Below are 17,623 nucleotides of genomic sequence, written 5' to 3'. Positions count from 1 at the left end.
CTTTGCGTCTTCAGCGCTGGACGAGGCCCTCAGGCATGAATCGTGTGGCTGGTAAACGGGGGGGGAGGGGGGGGGGGGGGTACCGCGCCAGCACCTGATGGCTCGTTCTGCCTCGTGAGCGCTGAACGAGGGAAGTGGGTAATCAGCGGGGGTAGTTCGCTCGCACTTAATAATGGGTCGTTTTGTTGTAGTGACCCATAACACACACCATTTTCTTTCTCGTTTCATCCACCTTAATTTCTTCAGTCTGCCCTGTAACTCACCTAGTCCTCTTCTCTTATTTCACTCTCAAAACGCACTGACATATCGTTCTTCACATTTATCACATTGTGGTCACTACATCATAACACCTTTACGTTATCATCAATAATATTATAGTAAAGCCGCTTACATGCACAGCTTCTCCAAACCATCAACATTGTAAAGATTTTTGCATATGAACTTTTGTAAACAATTTTCACAATCTGGAAAAAACATTTATGTACCTACAAATAAACTTCTTCGTCAATGGAGTCACCACCGGTTAATGGTAGTTTCTATCAACCAACAAAGGCTTGCCCTAGCGAACTTACAACGGCGAAGCTAACAGCTTCGTTCGGCGGCCGAAAGCACACAAGCAGCAATGCTTGGCTTTCACGTAGCGGTCTAGGCTACCGCTACAATTGGTGACCTCCGGACCTGAGTTACGAGGTACCTCTCGGGTATTTGCTGCTGTCGCTGCTGGCCATGCATCGTCCGTTCCGTCGCGGCCCAAGCTACCACCCCCGGAGGATCCACCGGCCCGCAGCAGGTCGCGCTCCGCCTCCGGCCTCTCCAACGTGCTACGAGGCTCTCCCGCCGCCGGCAAGTTCGTGCCCTCGCCCGCGCCACCTCGTCTCGGCCCATCCGAAGACTCGCCAGCAGCCCAGCCCCCTTCCACGCAGGTGTCGCCCTACTCGCCGTGGTACCTCGCCACTCCCTGCCCAGCCCAGCCAGCCATTCCAACGCCGCCCTATGCTGTCTCACCCTCGCCCCGCCCGCTTCTACGAGTGACTCCTCTGGCTTCAGCCAGTCTTACCGCCGCCTCGCACCCACGGCTGCCTCCTTTCTTCGCCAGCCCGGCACACCAGTCACTCGCCGCCCCACCAGCCTCCTGCCGCTGTGATCCCCAGTTTCCTTGCCATCGACTTCCTACCTCCGCGGCATCGCCTTCACCACTGCTGTTCCTGCAGCGGCCCTCCTGCCGCCGTGGCCTCTGGCAACCGCCAGCGCCCCCTCTTGACCCGTGGAATGTGCAGTGACGCTGAAGACAGTGCAGTGTGTGCTTGTTCAGTGACGCCCTGGCATGACAAGTCAGCACCAGTGTAGTGACGCCCGCGGCTTAACCGCCTGAGCGAGTGAACGTGTTAGTGACGCCCCTCCCGGCAGTGCTCCCCGTCGGTAGTCAGTGCTTCCCCGACGTAGTTACCGCTTAGTGCTGTGCTCCGTTACACCTCCGGGATGCCTGACGCGACTCTCGGACTCCAGCCGCCGCGGCCCCTGGCTACACTGCCAGCGCCTCTATACGCGGTCACGGCCTCCACGTCCGACACCGACCCAGCCCTAACGTGCCCCTCCAAGGTGTCCAACGACGACGCTGCGCAGGACGTGGCCAGCCTCCATGCCCCCACCGTCACCAGCGACAGTCTGACCCACCAGCTCACGGCTCTTATCGCCAAGCTACGAACAGAGGTCAGTACGCTCAGGGAGGACATCAGGAGCCAACGACGCCAGTCCTCGTCACCACACAGCCACTCCTCGCCACCGCACAGCCACTCCTCGTCACCACACCGCCACTCCTCGTCACCACAACACCACTCCTCGTCACCACAACACCACTCCTCGTCACCCCGCCGCCACTCCACCTCCAGTAGTAGCCCCTCACACAGCCCCGGCGTCTGCTATTACCACAGGAGGTTCGGGAAGGATGCCAGGAAGTGTACGTCCCCATGCAGCCTCCATAATTCTTCGCAACAGCCCCGGCAGGCCCTGACAGCGCACAGCGTCCGCCATCACACCTCGAAGCTGCCCCACATCTTCGACCCACTCTCCCGCACCAACTTCCTCATCGACACTGGAGCCGAAGTCAGCGTCCTCCCCGCCACACCAAGCCAGAGGTCCTTACCAACCATCGCTCGCCTCTACGCAGCTAACGGCACGGGGATCCCTGTCTTCAAGAAACAGACGCTCCAGCTCAACCTTAACCTTCGCCGGTCGTTCGAGTGGACTTTCTACGTGGCAACAGTTTCGCAACCAATCCTAGGCGCCGATTTCCTGACACACTACAATCTCCTGATCGACCTCAAAAGTCGCAAGCTCCTGGATCCTTTAACATCCGTCTCCACCAGAACGAGAGCAGCAGCAGCCGAAAGCACCCACATCTCCCCCATCAGCGCAGGCAACCGGTTCACGTCTCTCCTCAAGTCCTTCCCGACGCTGACGCAGCCACACACAGCCAACAAGCCTGTGAAGCACCACGTCACGCACCACATCGAGACGACCGGACCACCAACATACGCCAAGGCTCGCCGCTTAGCTCCAAAACGCTACCAACAAGCCAAGGCCGAATTCGAGTCGCTGATGCGCCAAGGTGTTATCCGCCCCAGCTCAAGCAACTGGTCGTCTGCCCTCCACGTCGTTCCCAAGAAGAACGGTGACATACGACCATGCGGCGACTACAGAGCCCTCAACTCGCGCACCGTCATGGATCGCTATCCGGTGCCGAATATTCAGGAGTTCTCCTCACAGCTTGCTGGCTCCACTATCTACTCTAGGATCGACCTCATAAAAGCCTTCCACCAGATCCCAGTCAACCCAGCAGACATCCCGAAGACAGCCATCGTTACACCTTTCGGCTTGTACGAGTACGTACGGATGCCCTTTGGACTCAAGAACTCTGCCCAAACCTTCCAGAGGTTTATGGACGAAGTGCTGCGAGGACTGACATTCTGCTTCGCCTACATCGACGACGTCCTCATCGCCAGTCCTGACGCCGACACACACCGCCAACATCTAGAGCAAGTTTTCACCCGTCTCCAGGACTACGGCATCCAGATAAGCGTTGAGAAGTCAGAGTTTGGTGTTACCTCCGTCGACTTCCTCGGCCACACCGTCTCTCCTTCAGGCATCACTCCCATCTCTTCCCGCTGCGACGCCATTCAACAGTTCCCGAAGCCGACAACTCAGCGCCAGCTCAAGCAGTTCCTCGGGATGATTAACTACAACCACTTCATTCCACACTGCGCGCTCATCTTTCAGCCACTCTACTCCATGATCAAGCCCTGCAAGAGAGGCCAGTCCGTCACACTCGCCTGAACTCTCGAAGCTGACGACGCCTTTCTCAAAGCCAAAGAGGCACTGAAGGCTGTTACCACACTCAGCTTCCCTACTCCAGACGCTGTAGCAGTCACCGCTCAAATTCCGTGTTCCTTCCCCTCAGTGACAAGAAAATGGGGTGCTGCAAAGAGAGACTAAGATTCTCAGTGTTTTCATGTAATGTCCATCGTCACTGTGTCTGCCAGTCTGTCTTGTCGCGTCTTCATCGTTAACTTTCCTTGTGTTCGTTTACCTTTGACTGTCCGTCCACGTTCTCTTGTTGTCCACCGTTACACATTGTTCCACACATACACCAACACTTAAATGTTAACCTACACAAACAACATTCACACAAAAGCATACACAAACAAACACCTATCCTATGTGTTGTCCTTGTCGTGATGAGGTGTGTAAGTTCTGTCCAATAAAGTAACCCTAACGGATACTGAGTTTCTTTATCCGTGAACCGACTAGCACTTATAACACTCGCTACCACCAACAATTGGTGACCCTGGAGTGTTGCTATGGTTCAAGGTGGCTTATAGCCGGTGCCGTTTTAAGGGCACTCTCTCCTAGAGTGGAGGACCTGGGCAGGGTAGCTTGTCCATTCGTCCGCCCTCTCCTGGGGCAAAAATCCTCACCTCCATTCGGGGTTCGTGGGGCTGAGCACTCAGGTCGGGAGAAACATTACGCCATAGGCGTAGTTGCCACCTTCAGGGTTTTCCCCCGCCCTCCCCTAGGCGCCTTCTGCGCCTTCCCCAGGCACCCTCTGTGCCTTCCCCAGGCACCCTCTGTGCCTTCCCCAGGCACCCTCTGTGCGCCTCTTCCAGGCACCCTCTGTGCGCCTCTTCCAGGCACCCTCTGTGCGCCTCTTCCAGGCACCCTCTGTGCGCCTCTTCCAGGCACCCTCTGTGCGCTTCTTCCAGGCACCCTCTGTGCGCCTCTTCTAGGCTCCCTCTGTGCGCCTCCTCCAGGCATCTTCAGCGCCCTTCAGGCATCTTTTGTGCCCCATGGTGCTTCTCCCGGCGCTCACCCACCCACCCCACCTTCCTCCTCCCTGCTTTTCTGCTGGTCCAGCGACTGAGACACGCACATCGTGTGACACACTACACAGACTCAGTGAACACTCAAACACAGTGCGACATATTACTGAGACACACAGTGCCACACACTCAGTGTACACGCCACACACAGACTCATTGTACACGCCATACAGACAGTGTATACGCCACCACACACACCACCAGACTCAGTGTACACGCAGACACAGTGTGACACCCCACTGGGATTACTAGCTGCCCCCTGGATTAACCACCGCCTCCTGGATCTACCACCGCCCTCTTGGATTATCCTACACTTGTGGATCTATGTGTACAGTGCAGTGTGTCCAGCAACAGTTCAGTGCAGCAAGTCCCCAGCAACAGTTAGTGTCACAGTGTTCCCACTAAGTGTACAGTGTTGTTTTACAGTGCTTTCTTGGACACTGGTTCACTCCCAGGCCACTGAGGTCCCTAGCACGCGCCAGTGCCTATACTACACGCAGTTCGTTCTACTCTCACGGACTGCCGTGGCTCCTGGCCCGTTGTACGCCAGCGCCCTGCCAACACCGTTCAACTTCACCATGTCTGACGACGACAACTCTTCCGCTGCGGCGGCGGTGTCCTTCAAAGCGCCGCCCTTCTGCTCACAGGACCCGTCCATATGGTTCTCGATTTTGGAGTGCGGATTCAAGACTGCCAAAATTACTAACAGCCTTACTCAGTGCACTCACGCTGTTAGCCTCCTGCCCGCCGACGTCCTTCCACAAGTCTCTGACGTCATCGCCTCAGCCTACAACTCTGATCATGCCTATGAAGACCTGAAGACTGCCCTACTCCAACGCCTTCAGTCTTCTGTCGCCACCCGCCTCCGTGAACTCCTCTCCAAAGAAGAGTTGGGTAATGAGAAACCGACGGACCTCCTACGCCGCATGAAGCAGCTGCTCGGCGAAAAGTACCAGTCTTTCGATCCAGACTTGTTCAAACAGCTGTTTTACCAACGTCTGCCCCCTGCTGTCCAGCGCAGCCTCTTCAGCGTTAAGGACGACCTGAAGCCCGACGCCATTGCCAAGTTAGCAGACGAATTCATGGCAACTCTACCTGGACCGGTAATTTCCTCAGTGTCTTCCGTCGTCTCCGAAAGGACCACTCAATTTGACGAACTCGTCAAGCAAGTCTCCCTGCTCGCGACGAAAGTCACCTCTCTTGAGGAGCGGCTCGATCGCCGCCGCTCTCGCTCCCCCACTCCTCACCGACGTCGGCGCCGCTCCCGCTCGAAAAGCCCAGGACTCTGCTGGTACCACAAAAACTTCGGCGAGAAAGCTACGAGGTGTACCACCCCGTGCGCCTACAAGGCGTCAAACTCCAGGACGAGCACTAGTGCAGCATAGCGCTCGTCATCAACCCTCAGCGCTGCTCCACCTTCATGATTGCCGTTCCAACACAAAGTTCCTGATTGACACCGGCGCTGATGTCAGTATAATCCCAGCAACCGCCAGTCAGCGAACTCTACCTCCACTCTTGCACCTGTACGCCGCCAACGGTACCAAAATACCTGTCTACTCGCGACACACCATGCAAGTGGACCTTTACCTACGACGTTGCTTCGAATGGACCTTCTACGTCGGGAACGTCTCGCAGGCAATCCTCGGAGCTGACTTCCTAAGGCACTTCAACCTCTTAGTCGACGTCAAAGGACGGAGGTTGGTTGACCCGCTCACTTCCATCTTCTCCAATGCTCAACCAGCACCAGGTGACAGCTCGCAACTTGCCGTCGTTCACAAGGACCACCAGTTCGCCGCCCTGCTCAAGTCCTTTCCCACGCTGACACAGCCCTATTCAGCCAGCCTGCCCGTCAAGCACCACGTTACGCATCACATAGAGACTACAGGACCTCCAGTACAAGCCAAGGCCCGTCGCTTAGCTCCTGAACGCTACCGTCAAGCCAAGGCCGAGTTCGAGTCCCTGTTGCGTCAAGGTATTGTACGGCCCAGTAGCAGCAACTGGTCATCAGCCCTCCACGTCGTCCCCAAGAAGAACGGCGACATACGTCCCTGTGGAGACTACCGAGCCCTTAACTCGCGCACTAAGATGGACAGATACCCGGTGCCAAACATCCAGGAATTATCGTCTCAACTTGCTGGTTCCACCATCTTTTCACGTGTGGACCTCGTCAAGGCCTTTCACCAGATTCCAGTCCATCCTGACGACATACCGAAGACTGCCGTCATCACGCCCTTCGGTCTCTTTGAATACGTCAGGATGCCGTTTGGACTCATGAATGCGGCCCAGACCTTTCAACGCTTCATCGACGAAGTTCTCCGCGGCTTACCCTTCTGCTTCGCCTACATAGACGATCTACTCATCGCTAGCCCGGATGAAGCCTCACACCCCCACCACCGTCACCAAGTCCTCACCCGCTTGCAAGACTACGGAGTACAGATCAACGTGGACAAGTCTGAGTTCGGTGTTACTTCCCTCACCTTCCTTGGCCACACTGTTACTCCAGAGGGCATCGCTCCACTCAACTCAAGGACTGAAGCCATCCAGCAGTTCCCGAAGCCGTCCACCCAGCGCCAACTCAAGGAATTCCTGGGTATGGTTAACTTCTACAACCGCTTCGTCCCACACTGCTCTCTCATGCTCCAGCCCTCTACGCCATGGTGAAGCCCTGCAAGCGTGGCCAGTCTGTCACTCTCGCCTGGACTCGAACGCTGACGCCGCCTTTCTCGCTGCTAAGAAGGCTCTCAGCGACACAGTCATGTTGTCCTTCCCTGCCCATGACGCGGAGATCTCGATTGCAACAGACGCCTCCGACACTGGGACTGGTGCTGTCCTTCAACAGTTCGTCGACAACGCCTGGAAGCCGATCGCCTTCTTCTCCCGTAAGCTCTCCAAGTCTGAAGCCAAGTACAGCGCTTACGACCGGGAACTTCTCGCCATCTTCAAGGCTGTCAAACGTTTCCGCTACTTCATTGAAGGCCGGCGTTTCCACGTGTTCACCGACCACAAGCCCCTCACTACAACTTTCCTGAGGAACAAAGACTCTTATACACCACGTCAACTCCGCCACATGGACTACATCTCGCAGTTCACCACTGACATCCGGTATATCAAAGGTGCAGACAACGCTCCAGCTGACGCCCTCTCCCGCAACATTACCGCTGTGACGTCCTCTTCACTTGATTACGCCGCCATAGCCGCCGATCAGTCCGGCGACGCAGAGCTGGAGGCTTCTGAACAACCCGGCGCTTAAAGTGAAGAAAATCACACTCCCAGGCACCAAGGTCACTCTCTACGCTGACGTCTCTACGGCCACCATCCGTCCCTACCTGCCACAGCGACACCGCTACCAGGCCTTCCGTCAGCTTCACGACCTCTCATCCTGGCATTCGAGCCTCGCAGCGCTTGATGACGTCCCGCTTCATTTGGGAGGAATTAACAAAGACGTCAGACTATGGACCAAAACCTGCACTGACTGCCAAGCCTCCAAGGTGACGCGACACACACTCTCCACCCGGCACCTTCACGCCCGTCACGGAGAGGTTCGACCATGTCCACATCGACCTTGTTGGTCCCCTGCCGCCCTCCGCAGGCCACCGCTACATCCTCACCTGCGTGGATCGTTTCACACGCTGGCCTGAGGCCGCCCCATCGCTGACATCACTACGGACGCCGTCGCCCACGCCTTCATTGCTACTTGGGTCTCCAGGTTCGGCGTCCCTCTCAGCCTCACCTCAGACCGCGGCGGCCAGTTCGAGGCTAACGTGTGGAACAAAGTCATGACCCTCCTTGGCATCCGCCGCTACAGAACGTCAAGTTACCACCCGCAGGCTAACGGCATGGTCGAGCGCTTCCATCGGCAGCTGAAATCCTCCCTCATGGCATCCACCCAACGCGACAACTGGTCCCTGGCTCTTCCCTTGGTCCTCCTCGGCATCAGGTCCTCCCTGAAGGAAGACCTGCACCACTCCTCGGCTGAACTAGTGTACGGCACCAACCTCCGGCTCCCAGGCGAACTTCTGGCGCCCACACCTGACACCGCCCCCTGCGGCGTCCAGGACTTCGCCGCCCGCCTCAAAGGTGCCATGAGGAGCCTCCAGCCGGTGCAGCCTCGCTCTTCCCCGAAGAAGACCTTCGTCAACCAGGACCTCGACACCTGCACCCACGTCTTCGTGCGCGTGGATGCCGTTCGGCGGCCCTTGCAGCAGCCCTACCAAGGACCCTACCGCGTCCTGAGACGGACCAGAAAGACTGTCACGATAGACAGACTGGGTTCTCAGGACGCGGTCTCCGTAGACAGGGTCAAGCCGGCTTACCTACTGGCCCCAGACCAGGCGCCCCATCTCTCCGTCGCCGAAACAACACCATCTGCACCACTCCGCACCAGGAAGATATCGTTCCTTCTATGAAGTCACTGGGGGGGAATATCTGTAGCAGTCACCGCTCAAATTCCGTGTTCCTTCCCCTCAGTGACAAGAAAATGGGGTGCTGCAAAGAGAGACTAAGATTCTCAGTGTTTTCATGTAATGTCCATCGTCACTGTGTCTGCCAGTCTGTCTTGTCGCGTCTTCATCGTTAACTTTCCTTGTGTTCGTTTACCTTTGACTGTCCGTCCACGTTCTCTTGTTGTCCACCGTTACACATTGTTCCACACATACACCAACACTTAAATGTTAACCTACACAAACAACATTCACACAAAAGCATACACAAACAAACACCTATCCTATGTGTTGTCCTTGTCGTGATGAGGTGTGTAAGTTCTGTCCAATAAAGTAACCCTAACGGATACTGAGTTTCTTTATCCGTGAACCGACTAGCACTTATAACACTCGCTACCACCAACAACGCCACTACTTCAATCTCCACGGATGCCTCAGACACCGGCGTTGGTGGAGTCTTGCAGCAGCACGTAAACGGAGCCTGGAGACCCATTGCATTCTTCTCACAGAAACTCAACAACGCCGAGAAGAAGTACAGCGCCTTCGACAGAGAACTTCTCGCCATCTACAAGGCTGTCAAGAGCTTCAGATACTTCGTCGAAGGCCGGGAATTTCACATATACACCGACCACAAGCCTCTTGCCACAACCTTCATCAACAACAAGTCCACCTACTCTCCCAGGCAGCTGCGCCACATCGACTTCATCTCTCAGTTCACGACAGACATCCGGTACGTCAAAGGCGAAGACAACATCCCCGCCGACGCTCTCTCCCGTAACATCTCTGCAACATCCTCCTCCCTCATCGATTATGCCGCCATTGCTGCAGACCAAGTCGACGACGCCGAGCTGCAGCAATTGAGGGATAACCCCGCTTTGTCGATGAGGCGAGTCGAGTTCCCCGGGACCAACGTGCACCTGTACGCTGACGCATCTACCGCCACCATCCGGCCCTACCTGCCGAAGAACCACCGAGCGTCACAACGGATGATCTTCTCACGCTTCATATGGACGGGGATCAACAAGGACGTCAGAGACTGGACCCGCACCTGCGTCCAGTGCCAGGCTTCCAAGGTGACGCGCCACACCGTCTCGCCTCCAGCAGCGTTCACGCCCCGATCCTCTGGACTTGAACACGTCCACGTCGACCTCGTTGGCCCACTCCCACACTGTAGTGACCCATAACACACACCATTTTCTTTCTCGTTTCATCCACCTTCATTTCTTCAGTCTGCACTGTAACTCACCTAGTCCTCTTCTCTTCTTTCACTCTCAAAACGCAGTGACATATCGTTCTTCACATTTATCACATTGTGGTCACTACATTGTCTCGTGAGTGCTGGACGAGGCAAGCGGGTAATCGGCGGTGGTGGGTCGCTCTCCCTTAATATTGGTTCGCTTTGCCTCTTGAGCGGTGGCCGAGGCAGTCACTGACGGGTAAACGGCGGGAGTAATGGACTCAGGCCTCGTGAGCGCTGGCCGATGCCAGCGGGTAATTGGCGGGGTGAGATCGCTCGCCCTTAATGGTTGGATTTGCCTCGTGAGCGCTGGCCGAGGCAGTCACTGACAGGTAAACGGCGGGAGTAACGGACTCAGGCCTCGCGAGCGCTGGCCGAGGCCAGTGGGTATTCGGCGGGGGTAGATCACTCGTCCTTAATGATTCGCTTTGCCTCCTGAGCGCTGACCGAGGCAGTCACCGACTGCTCGAGTGACGGTTAAACGGCTGGAGTAACGGACAAGTCAAGGAGACACTGGCCCTTCATAAGACATACAATTTGGTGTGTGGCGGGTAAACTTTGCGACTTGAGGCCAGCACCTGATGGCTCGTTTTACCTCGTGAGCGCTGGACGAGGCAAGCGGGTAATCAGCGGGGGTAGCTCGCTCGCACTTAATAATGGTTCGTTTTGCCTTGTGAGTGCTGGGCGAGGCAAGCGGGTAATCGGCGGAGGTAGGTCGCTCTCCCTTAATAATGGTTCGCTTTGCCTCTTGATCGATGGCCGAGGCAGTAACTGACGGGTAAACGACGGGAGTAACGGACTCAGGCCTCGCGAGCGCTGGCTAATCGGCGGGGGTATTTCGCTCGCCCTTAATGGTTCGCTTTTCCTCATGAGCCCTGGCCAAGGCCCTCACTGACAGGTAAACGGCGGGAGTAACGGACTCAGGCCTCGCGAGCGCTGGACGAGGCCAGCGGGTAATCGGCGAAGGTAGGTCGCTCTCCCTTAATAATGGTACCCTTTGCCTCTTGAGCGATGGCCGAGGCAGTCACTGACGCGTAAACGGCGGGAGTAACGGATTCAGGCCTCGCGAGCGCTGGCCAAGGCCAGTGGGTAATCGGCGGGGGTAGGTCGCTCGCCCTTATTGGTTCGCTGTGCCTCTTGAGCGCTGGCCGAGGCAGTCACTGACGGGTAAACGGCGGGAGTAACGGACTCAGGCCTCGCGAGCGCTGGCCGAGACCAGTAGGTAATCGGCGGGGGTAGGTCGCTCGCCCTTAATTGTTCGCTTTGCCTCCTGAGCGCTGGCCGAGGCAGACACCGACTGCTTGAGTGACGGTTAAACGGCTGGAGTAACGGACAAGTCAAGGAGACACTGGCCCTTCATATGACATACAATTTGGTGTGTGGCGCGTAAACTTTGCGTCTTGAGCGCTGGACGAGGCCCTCAGTCATGAATCGTGTGGCGGGTAAACGGGGGGTGGGGTGGGGGCTGATGGGTAACGCGCCTGTACCTGATGGCTCGTTTTGCCTCGTGAGCGCTGGACGAGGCAAGCGGGTAATCGGCGGGTGTAGGTCGCTCGCCATTAATGGTTCGCTTTGCCTCCTGAGCGCTGGCCGAGGCAGTCACCGACTGCTCGAGTGAGGGGTAAACGGCAGGAGTAACGGACAAGTCAAGGAGACACTGGCCCTTTATACGACATACAATTTGGTGTGTGGCGGGTAAACTTTGCGTCTTGAGCGCTGGACGAGGCCCTCAGTCATGAATCGTATGGCGGGTAATCGGGGGGTGGGGGGTGGGGTGGGGGGGGGGGGGTTGAGCGCCAGCACCTGATGGCTCGTTTTGCCTGGTGAGTGCTGGACGAGGCCAGCGAGTAATCAGCGGGGGTAGCTCGCTCGCACTTAATGGTTCGTTTTGCCTCGTGAATGCTGGAAGAGGCAAGTGGGTAATCGGCGGAGGTAGGTCGCTCTCCCTTAATAATGGTTCGGTTGGCTTCTTGAGCGCTGGCCGAGGCAGTAACTGACGGGTAAACGGCGGGAGTAACGGACTCAAGCCTCGCGAGCGCTGGCCTAGGCCAGCGGGTAATCGGCGGGGGTAGGTCGCTCGCCCTTAATGGTTCGATTTGCCTCCTGAGCGCTGGCCGAGGCAGTCACCGACTGCTCGAGTGACGGGTAAACGGCCGGAGTAACGGACAAGTCAAGGAGACACTGGCCCTTCATATGACATAGAATTTGGTGTGTGGCGGGTAAACTTTGCGTCTTGAGCGCTGGACGAGGCCCTCAGTCATGAATCGTGTGGCGGGTAAACGGGTGTGGAGGGGGGGGGGGGTAACGCGCCTGTACCTGATGGCTCGTTTTGCCTCGTGAGCGCTGGACGAGGCAAGCGGGTAATCAGCGGGGGTAGCTCGCTCGCACTTAATAATGGTTCGTTTTGCCTCGTGAGTGCTGGACGAGGCACGCGGGTAATCAGCGGAGGTAGGTCGCTCGCCCTTAATGGTTCGCTTTGCCTCTTGAGCGCTGGCCGAGGCAGTAACTGACGGGTAAACGGTGGGAGTAACGGACTCAGGCCTCGCGAACGCTGGCCGAGGCCAGCGGGTAATCGGCGGGTGTAGGTCGCTCGCCATTAATGGTTCGCTTTGCCTCCTGAGCGTTGGCCGAGGCAGTCACCGACTGCTCGAGAGAGGGGTAAACGGCAGGAGTAACGGACAAGTCAAGGAGACACTGGCCCTTTATACGACATACAATTTGGTGTGTGGCGGGGAAACTTTGCGTCTTGAGCGCTGGACGAGGCCCTCAGTCATGAATCGTATGGCGGGTAATCGGGGGGGGGTTGAGCGCCAGCACCTGATGGCTCGTTTTGCCTGGTGAGTGCTGGACGAGGCAAGCGAGTAATCAGCGGGGGTAGCTCGCTCGCACTTAATAATGGTTCGTTTTGCCTCGCGAGTGCTGGACGAGGCAAGCTGGTAATCGGCGGAGGTAGGTCGCTCTCCCTTAATAATGGTTCGCTTTGCCTCTTGAGCGCTGGCCGAGGCAGTAACTGACGGGTAAACGGCGGGAGTAACGGACTCAGGCCTCGCGAGCGCTGACCGAGGCCAGCGGGTAATCGGCGGGGGTAGGTCGCTCGCCCTTAAGGGCGGGAGTAACTATGACTCTGAAGCGTAAGCCGAAAAGTGCACGTAGGTCGAACCCAGGAGGCCTGGGCTAGACTAGAACCATAGTTACTTTTGGTAGGTGGCCTCCACGTGGTTCCCGCTGGATGCGTAGGGTTGGGGCCTACCCGCCACCCCTCTAATCGCTGCGTAACCAAACACCTACCTCCCAGCGGCAGCTTTTTGAAAACTTTCTTATTTTCGCCAATCCAAACCCAGGATGGCGGAAGCTGCCGCCGGTCGGGGTGAAGACCGCTCCCCTACCTGTCCAGAGTGTGGCTCGACCTTCGCCTCATTCCCGGGGCGAAGGTTACACCAACGGAGAGCACACCCTGAGACTTTTCACGCGGCACTCTTACGGGAGACAGTGACCCGGCCGAGGGCCAGGTGGGACCCAGAAGAGGTGAGCCTGATGGCCACTTACGAAAGGGACCACTCTGAGCTGTCGGTTGGCGAGCTGTGCGCTAACATCCGCGCGCAGGTTCTCCCCCACCGTACTCTAGACTCCATTACGAGTTACCGGAAAAACCGGGAGTACAAGGACTTTCTGCGATCACTGCGCAGGAGCCCGCGACGGCCCCGCCCACCGAGGGCCGTCGTTGGTGGACCCCCCGTGAGGGCACGAAGAGGGGGGGTAAGAGTAGACGAGCGACCCGATGTTGCTACCGTCCCGGAAGCGGTGGAAACATCGGTAGTCGAACAACCTGCGCTCAGCCGCGGTGGAGAGGGCGAAGAGGCTGAGCCTGCGGAGGACGACAGGGATCTTGTCAGGACCCTGGAAGAATCCGTCAGGACAGCCTCGGAGCATCTCTCCATTAACACACCAAGACATTTGGCAGATATCCAGGCACAGTTTGATGCCTGGATCCCTCCTCGCCCCCCACGTGGTGCACCACCAAGACCGGTGCACCACGGCAACCTCACACCAACGAGGTTAAGGAGGAAAAGATACGCAGCCTTTCAAACCCAGTATAAGCGGGACAGAGGCCGGGTGCTGAAGAAAGTTCTAAGTGGGGATGATCTTCTCAGCACTCCAGCTCTTCCGGAGGGTTCTTATACCTTCTGGAAGGAGCTGTTTAGTCGGCCGAGTCCGGAGGACCGCCGAACCCCGGATCCCGTTAGACGGGTCAGTCCATCTGTGATGGGCGCCGTCTCGGAGGAGGAGGTTGAGGCGGCACTGAAGGCCACCCCAAAAGCAACGGCACCGGGCCCCGATGGTCGTCTCATTAGCGACCTGGTGGGCCTAGGGACTGCCAAGCTTGCCTGGGTGGTCAACGGGTGCCTCTGGCTCGGGGCCCTGCCCCCTGACTGGGTGAAGGGCAGAACCATCCTACTGCCCAAAGTGCCAACTCCATCGGCACCAGGGGATCTTCGGCCCATTACCATCACTCCCCTGATAACAAGGCTGTGTAACCGGATTCTAGCAAGACGGCTAGACCGGGATACGCCTCTGCCCGCGCAGCAGAAGGGTTTTAAACGGGAAGAAGGCTGCGCCGCCAACATTGCCGTCCTAAAATCGGTCATCAAGGCGGCGCAGCAAAAACCCTCGAACCTGTATGTTGCGTGGGTGGATTTCAAAAAGGCGTTCGACTCGGTGGGTCACCCCTCCCTGCTAGCAGCGTGCAGGAGATGGGGCTTACCATCTAGGCTCACCGAGTACATCTGCCAAATGTATATAAACGCTGCCACCGATATTGACGGAGGCGCCCCCACGAACATCCAGAGGGGCGTCCTCCAGGGGGACCCCCTCTCCCCCTATCTTTTTAATATAAGCCTGGACTGGGCCCTGGCTGCTCTCCCCAACAACATCGGGGTAAAGGCAGGTGGCAACACCATCAGCTACCTCGCCTTCGCCGATGACGTGGCGCTGCTGTCGACCACCCGAGTGGGCCTCCAGGCCGCGCTCAGCAAACTTGCTGATGCTGCGGCCTTGCTGGGGCTCGAGATGGGTGTAGGCAAATGCGCCACTCTCGGCATAGCAGCCAATAAAAAGAAAAAGACATGGGCCCAAGATAGTACCCCCTTTAACATCCAGGGGAGGCCAATCCAAGCACTGGCTCCCGGGGAATTTTATAAGTACCTGGGTGTTCAGATGGGCGCCGGCGGAGGGGCAACGGCGTACCGCGCACATGAAGACCTAGTGCGCAAACTTGGTAGGCTAATTAGAGCACCGGCAAAGCCTCAGCAAAAGTTCTATACCTCAGCTGCTCTACCCACTGGTCAACATGGATGCTACGGCCGGCCAACTAGGCCGCATCGACCGGGCCGTCAGGCGATTTGCCCGGTCCTGCCTCCACCTACCCATGGATACCCCTCTGGGTTATTTCCATGCGGCAGCAGTGGATGGGGGACTGGGCATTCCATGCCTGGCCACGCGGGTCCCTCGGCTTAAGGAGGATCTCCTCCAAAGGTTGAGGGCGTCCGAGGACCCGGTGGTGACGCATGCCGTGAGTGCTGGTGGGCGGATGTCTCCTCCGAGCAGTTCACCTCGCTCGAGGAAAGCAGCTGAGAAGAGCCGGTGGTCCAGGCAGCTCTATGAGGCAGTTGATGGATCGGGGTTGAAAGATGCCTCTGATTCTCCTGCCTCGGCGAGCTGGGTAAATGACGGTACTCTTCTCCTCAAAGGGGGCGATTTCTGCAAAGCGGTGAAGCTCCGGGGCAACCTGCTTGCCACGAAAGCCCGTTCTGCGAGGGGGAGGCGGGTGGATGACATCAACTGTGACCTCTGCCACAGACACCCGGAGAGCCTGGGCCATATTATGCAGCGCTGTCCTGCAGTCCAGGTTACTCGTACTCGTCGACACGATCGTGTCCTAGATTATGTTGCGGGAAGGCTAGAGGATGCGGGCTTCCATGTAAGGAAAGAACCGGCCATTCCAACTACGGCCGGGGTCCGCATCCCTGACATCGTAGCCTCCCGCCAGGGCCTGGGCTCGGTGGTGATTGATGTACAAGTGGTAGCGGATGCGGCTGTAGGGGACTTGTACACAGCCCACCAAAGAAAAATCGCCTATTACGATGTTCCTGACATCAGGCGATGGGTCCAGGCCCAGACAGGGTCCCCTCCAGTATTTAGCACCATCACCTCAAACTGGAGAGGTATCCTTGCCCCCCCACCGTGAACACCTGGGAGTGTCTCGGGCTAAGAAAGACAGACCTTGTAGCCCGAGTGCTCGAGGGGGGGCTAAATATATATAGAGAGTTCATGAATACAAGTGGGGGGGTGGCTCACCACCCCGGCTAAGAGAGGGCCAGCAGTCCCTTGGTTGTTTACAAGGATGCAAAATTTTTCCTGACATGAGGGTTTATAAACTTTCGGCGTTGATACTAGCTACCTTTTTATTAAAATATAAGACAAGAGCTGCGCTGGTTAGCGCTGACTCTAGAAGTAGGCGTCGTTTATGGAGCGGGGGTTGAAAAGAGAAGAAATAAGATTATATTCTAATTTAAATTTCATTATTAAATAAATAAATAATTAAATAGATATAAGTAAAGAAGTAAAATTAAAATAATTGAAACTATTAAAAATTAAAATTAAAGTAAACATATTAAAACTTTCCTTGTATAACAAAACAAACTTTGCACATAAAAAAAAAAAAAAAAATTGCCTCTTGAGCGCTGGCAGAGGCAGTAACTGACGGGTAAACGGCGTGAGTAACGGACTCAGGCCTCGCGAGCGCTGGCCGAGGCAATAAAGCAAGAAACAACCGTCGAGGACATGAAGAATAGTATATACGCCACCCTCAAGCATTGCGTGAGTACAGATGCAACACCACGTCGTGGTCAATGCCCTGATGCCAGGAGGTCATGGTGTTTCTACAAACGTGCCATTGCTACCAATCAGAAGATCCCGAAACACACAGATAAAATGAAGACTTACCTTAGACCTGCTGTCGTGTCTCAAATTTTGCCCATATATCAGAGGATTGTCACACCTGAACTCTTGGAGAAGTGTAAAGGGGAAACGCAAAATTCTAATGAGTGCCTTCATAGCGTGATTTGGAATGAACTGCCCAAAACTAAGTTTTTTTCACTGAACAGGATGAAGTATTCTATATACAGGTGTGTGGTTCAGTTCAACCACGGGTCCGCCGCACTCTCCAAGGCACTTGGTGACTCATCATTGATGTCAAGCATACGTACAGACACCATGAGGAAGCGGGGATCCATCAGGGCCGAGGAGAAGAAGAAAGAAAGAAAGGAGAAGAAAATAAAGAAGATACAAGAAGAAGAAGACAAGAATGAAGCGGAGGGAGAAACGTACGGCGCTGGGATAGCCCCAGTGTGACGACGCAGGTGTAAACCTGTTTGGTGAGCAGTTTCATTGAGCTCGGGGAAGCGCTCGTTGCTGGTAAAACAAAACCCCTGAGCAATGATATGACTCTGTGATGACACCCCAGCAATGAGGTAATCAAGATATTACCGGCAAAAGCGCAAGAAGAGACCACT

The 17,623-nt window shown here is 56.4% G+C and overlaps 1 protein-coding gene across 1 annotated transcript; it reads left to right on the top strand.

Annotated features, from left to right (window-relative positions):
• Positions 1-690: 690 nt before the first annotated feature.
• Positions 691-1,280, top strand: LOC126991518 (proline-rich protein 36-like; the record flags this gene model as incomplete). Its single annotated transcript, XM_050850265.1, has 1 exon — positions 691-1,280. A coding segment is annotated over one exon (590 nt), but the record flags the coding sequence as incomplete, so codon positions are not given.
• Between the last annotated feature and the right edge of the window lie 16,343 nt (positions 1,281-17,623).

The sequence above is a fragment of the Eriocheir sinensis genome, unplaced genomic scaffold (assembly GCF_024679095.1).
Source record: "Eriocheir sinensis breed Jianghai 21 unplaced genomic scaffold, ASM2467909v1 Scaffold296, whole genome shotgun sequence".
Lineage (NCBI taxonomy): Eukaryota > Metazoa > Arthropoda > Malacostraca > Decapoda > Varunidae > Eriocheir > Eriocheir sinensis.
The sequence above is the reverse complement of the archived record's forward strand: the minus strand, read 5'-3'. Positions and strand labels throughout refer to the sequence as shown.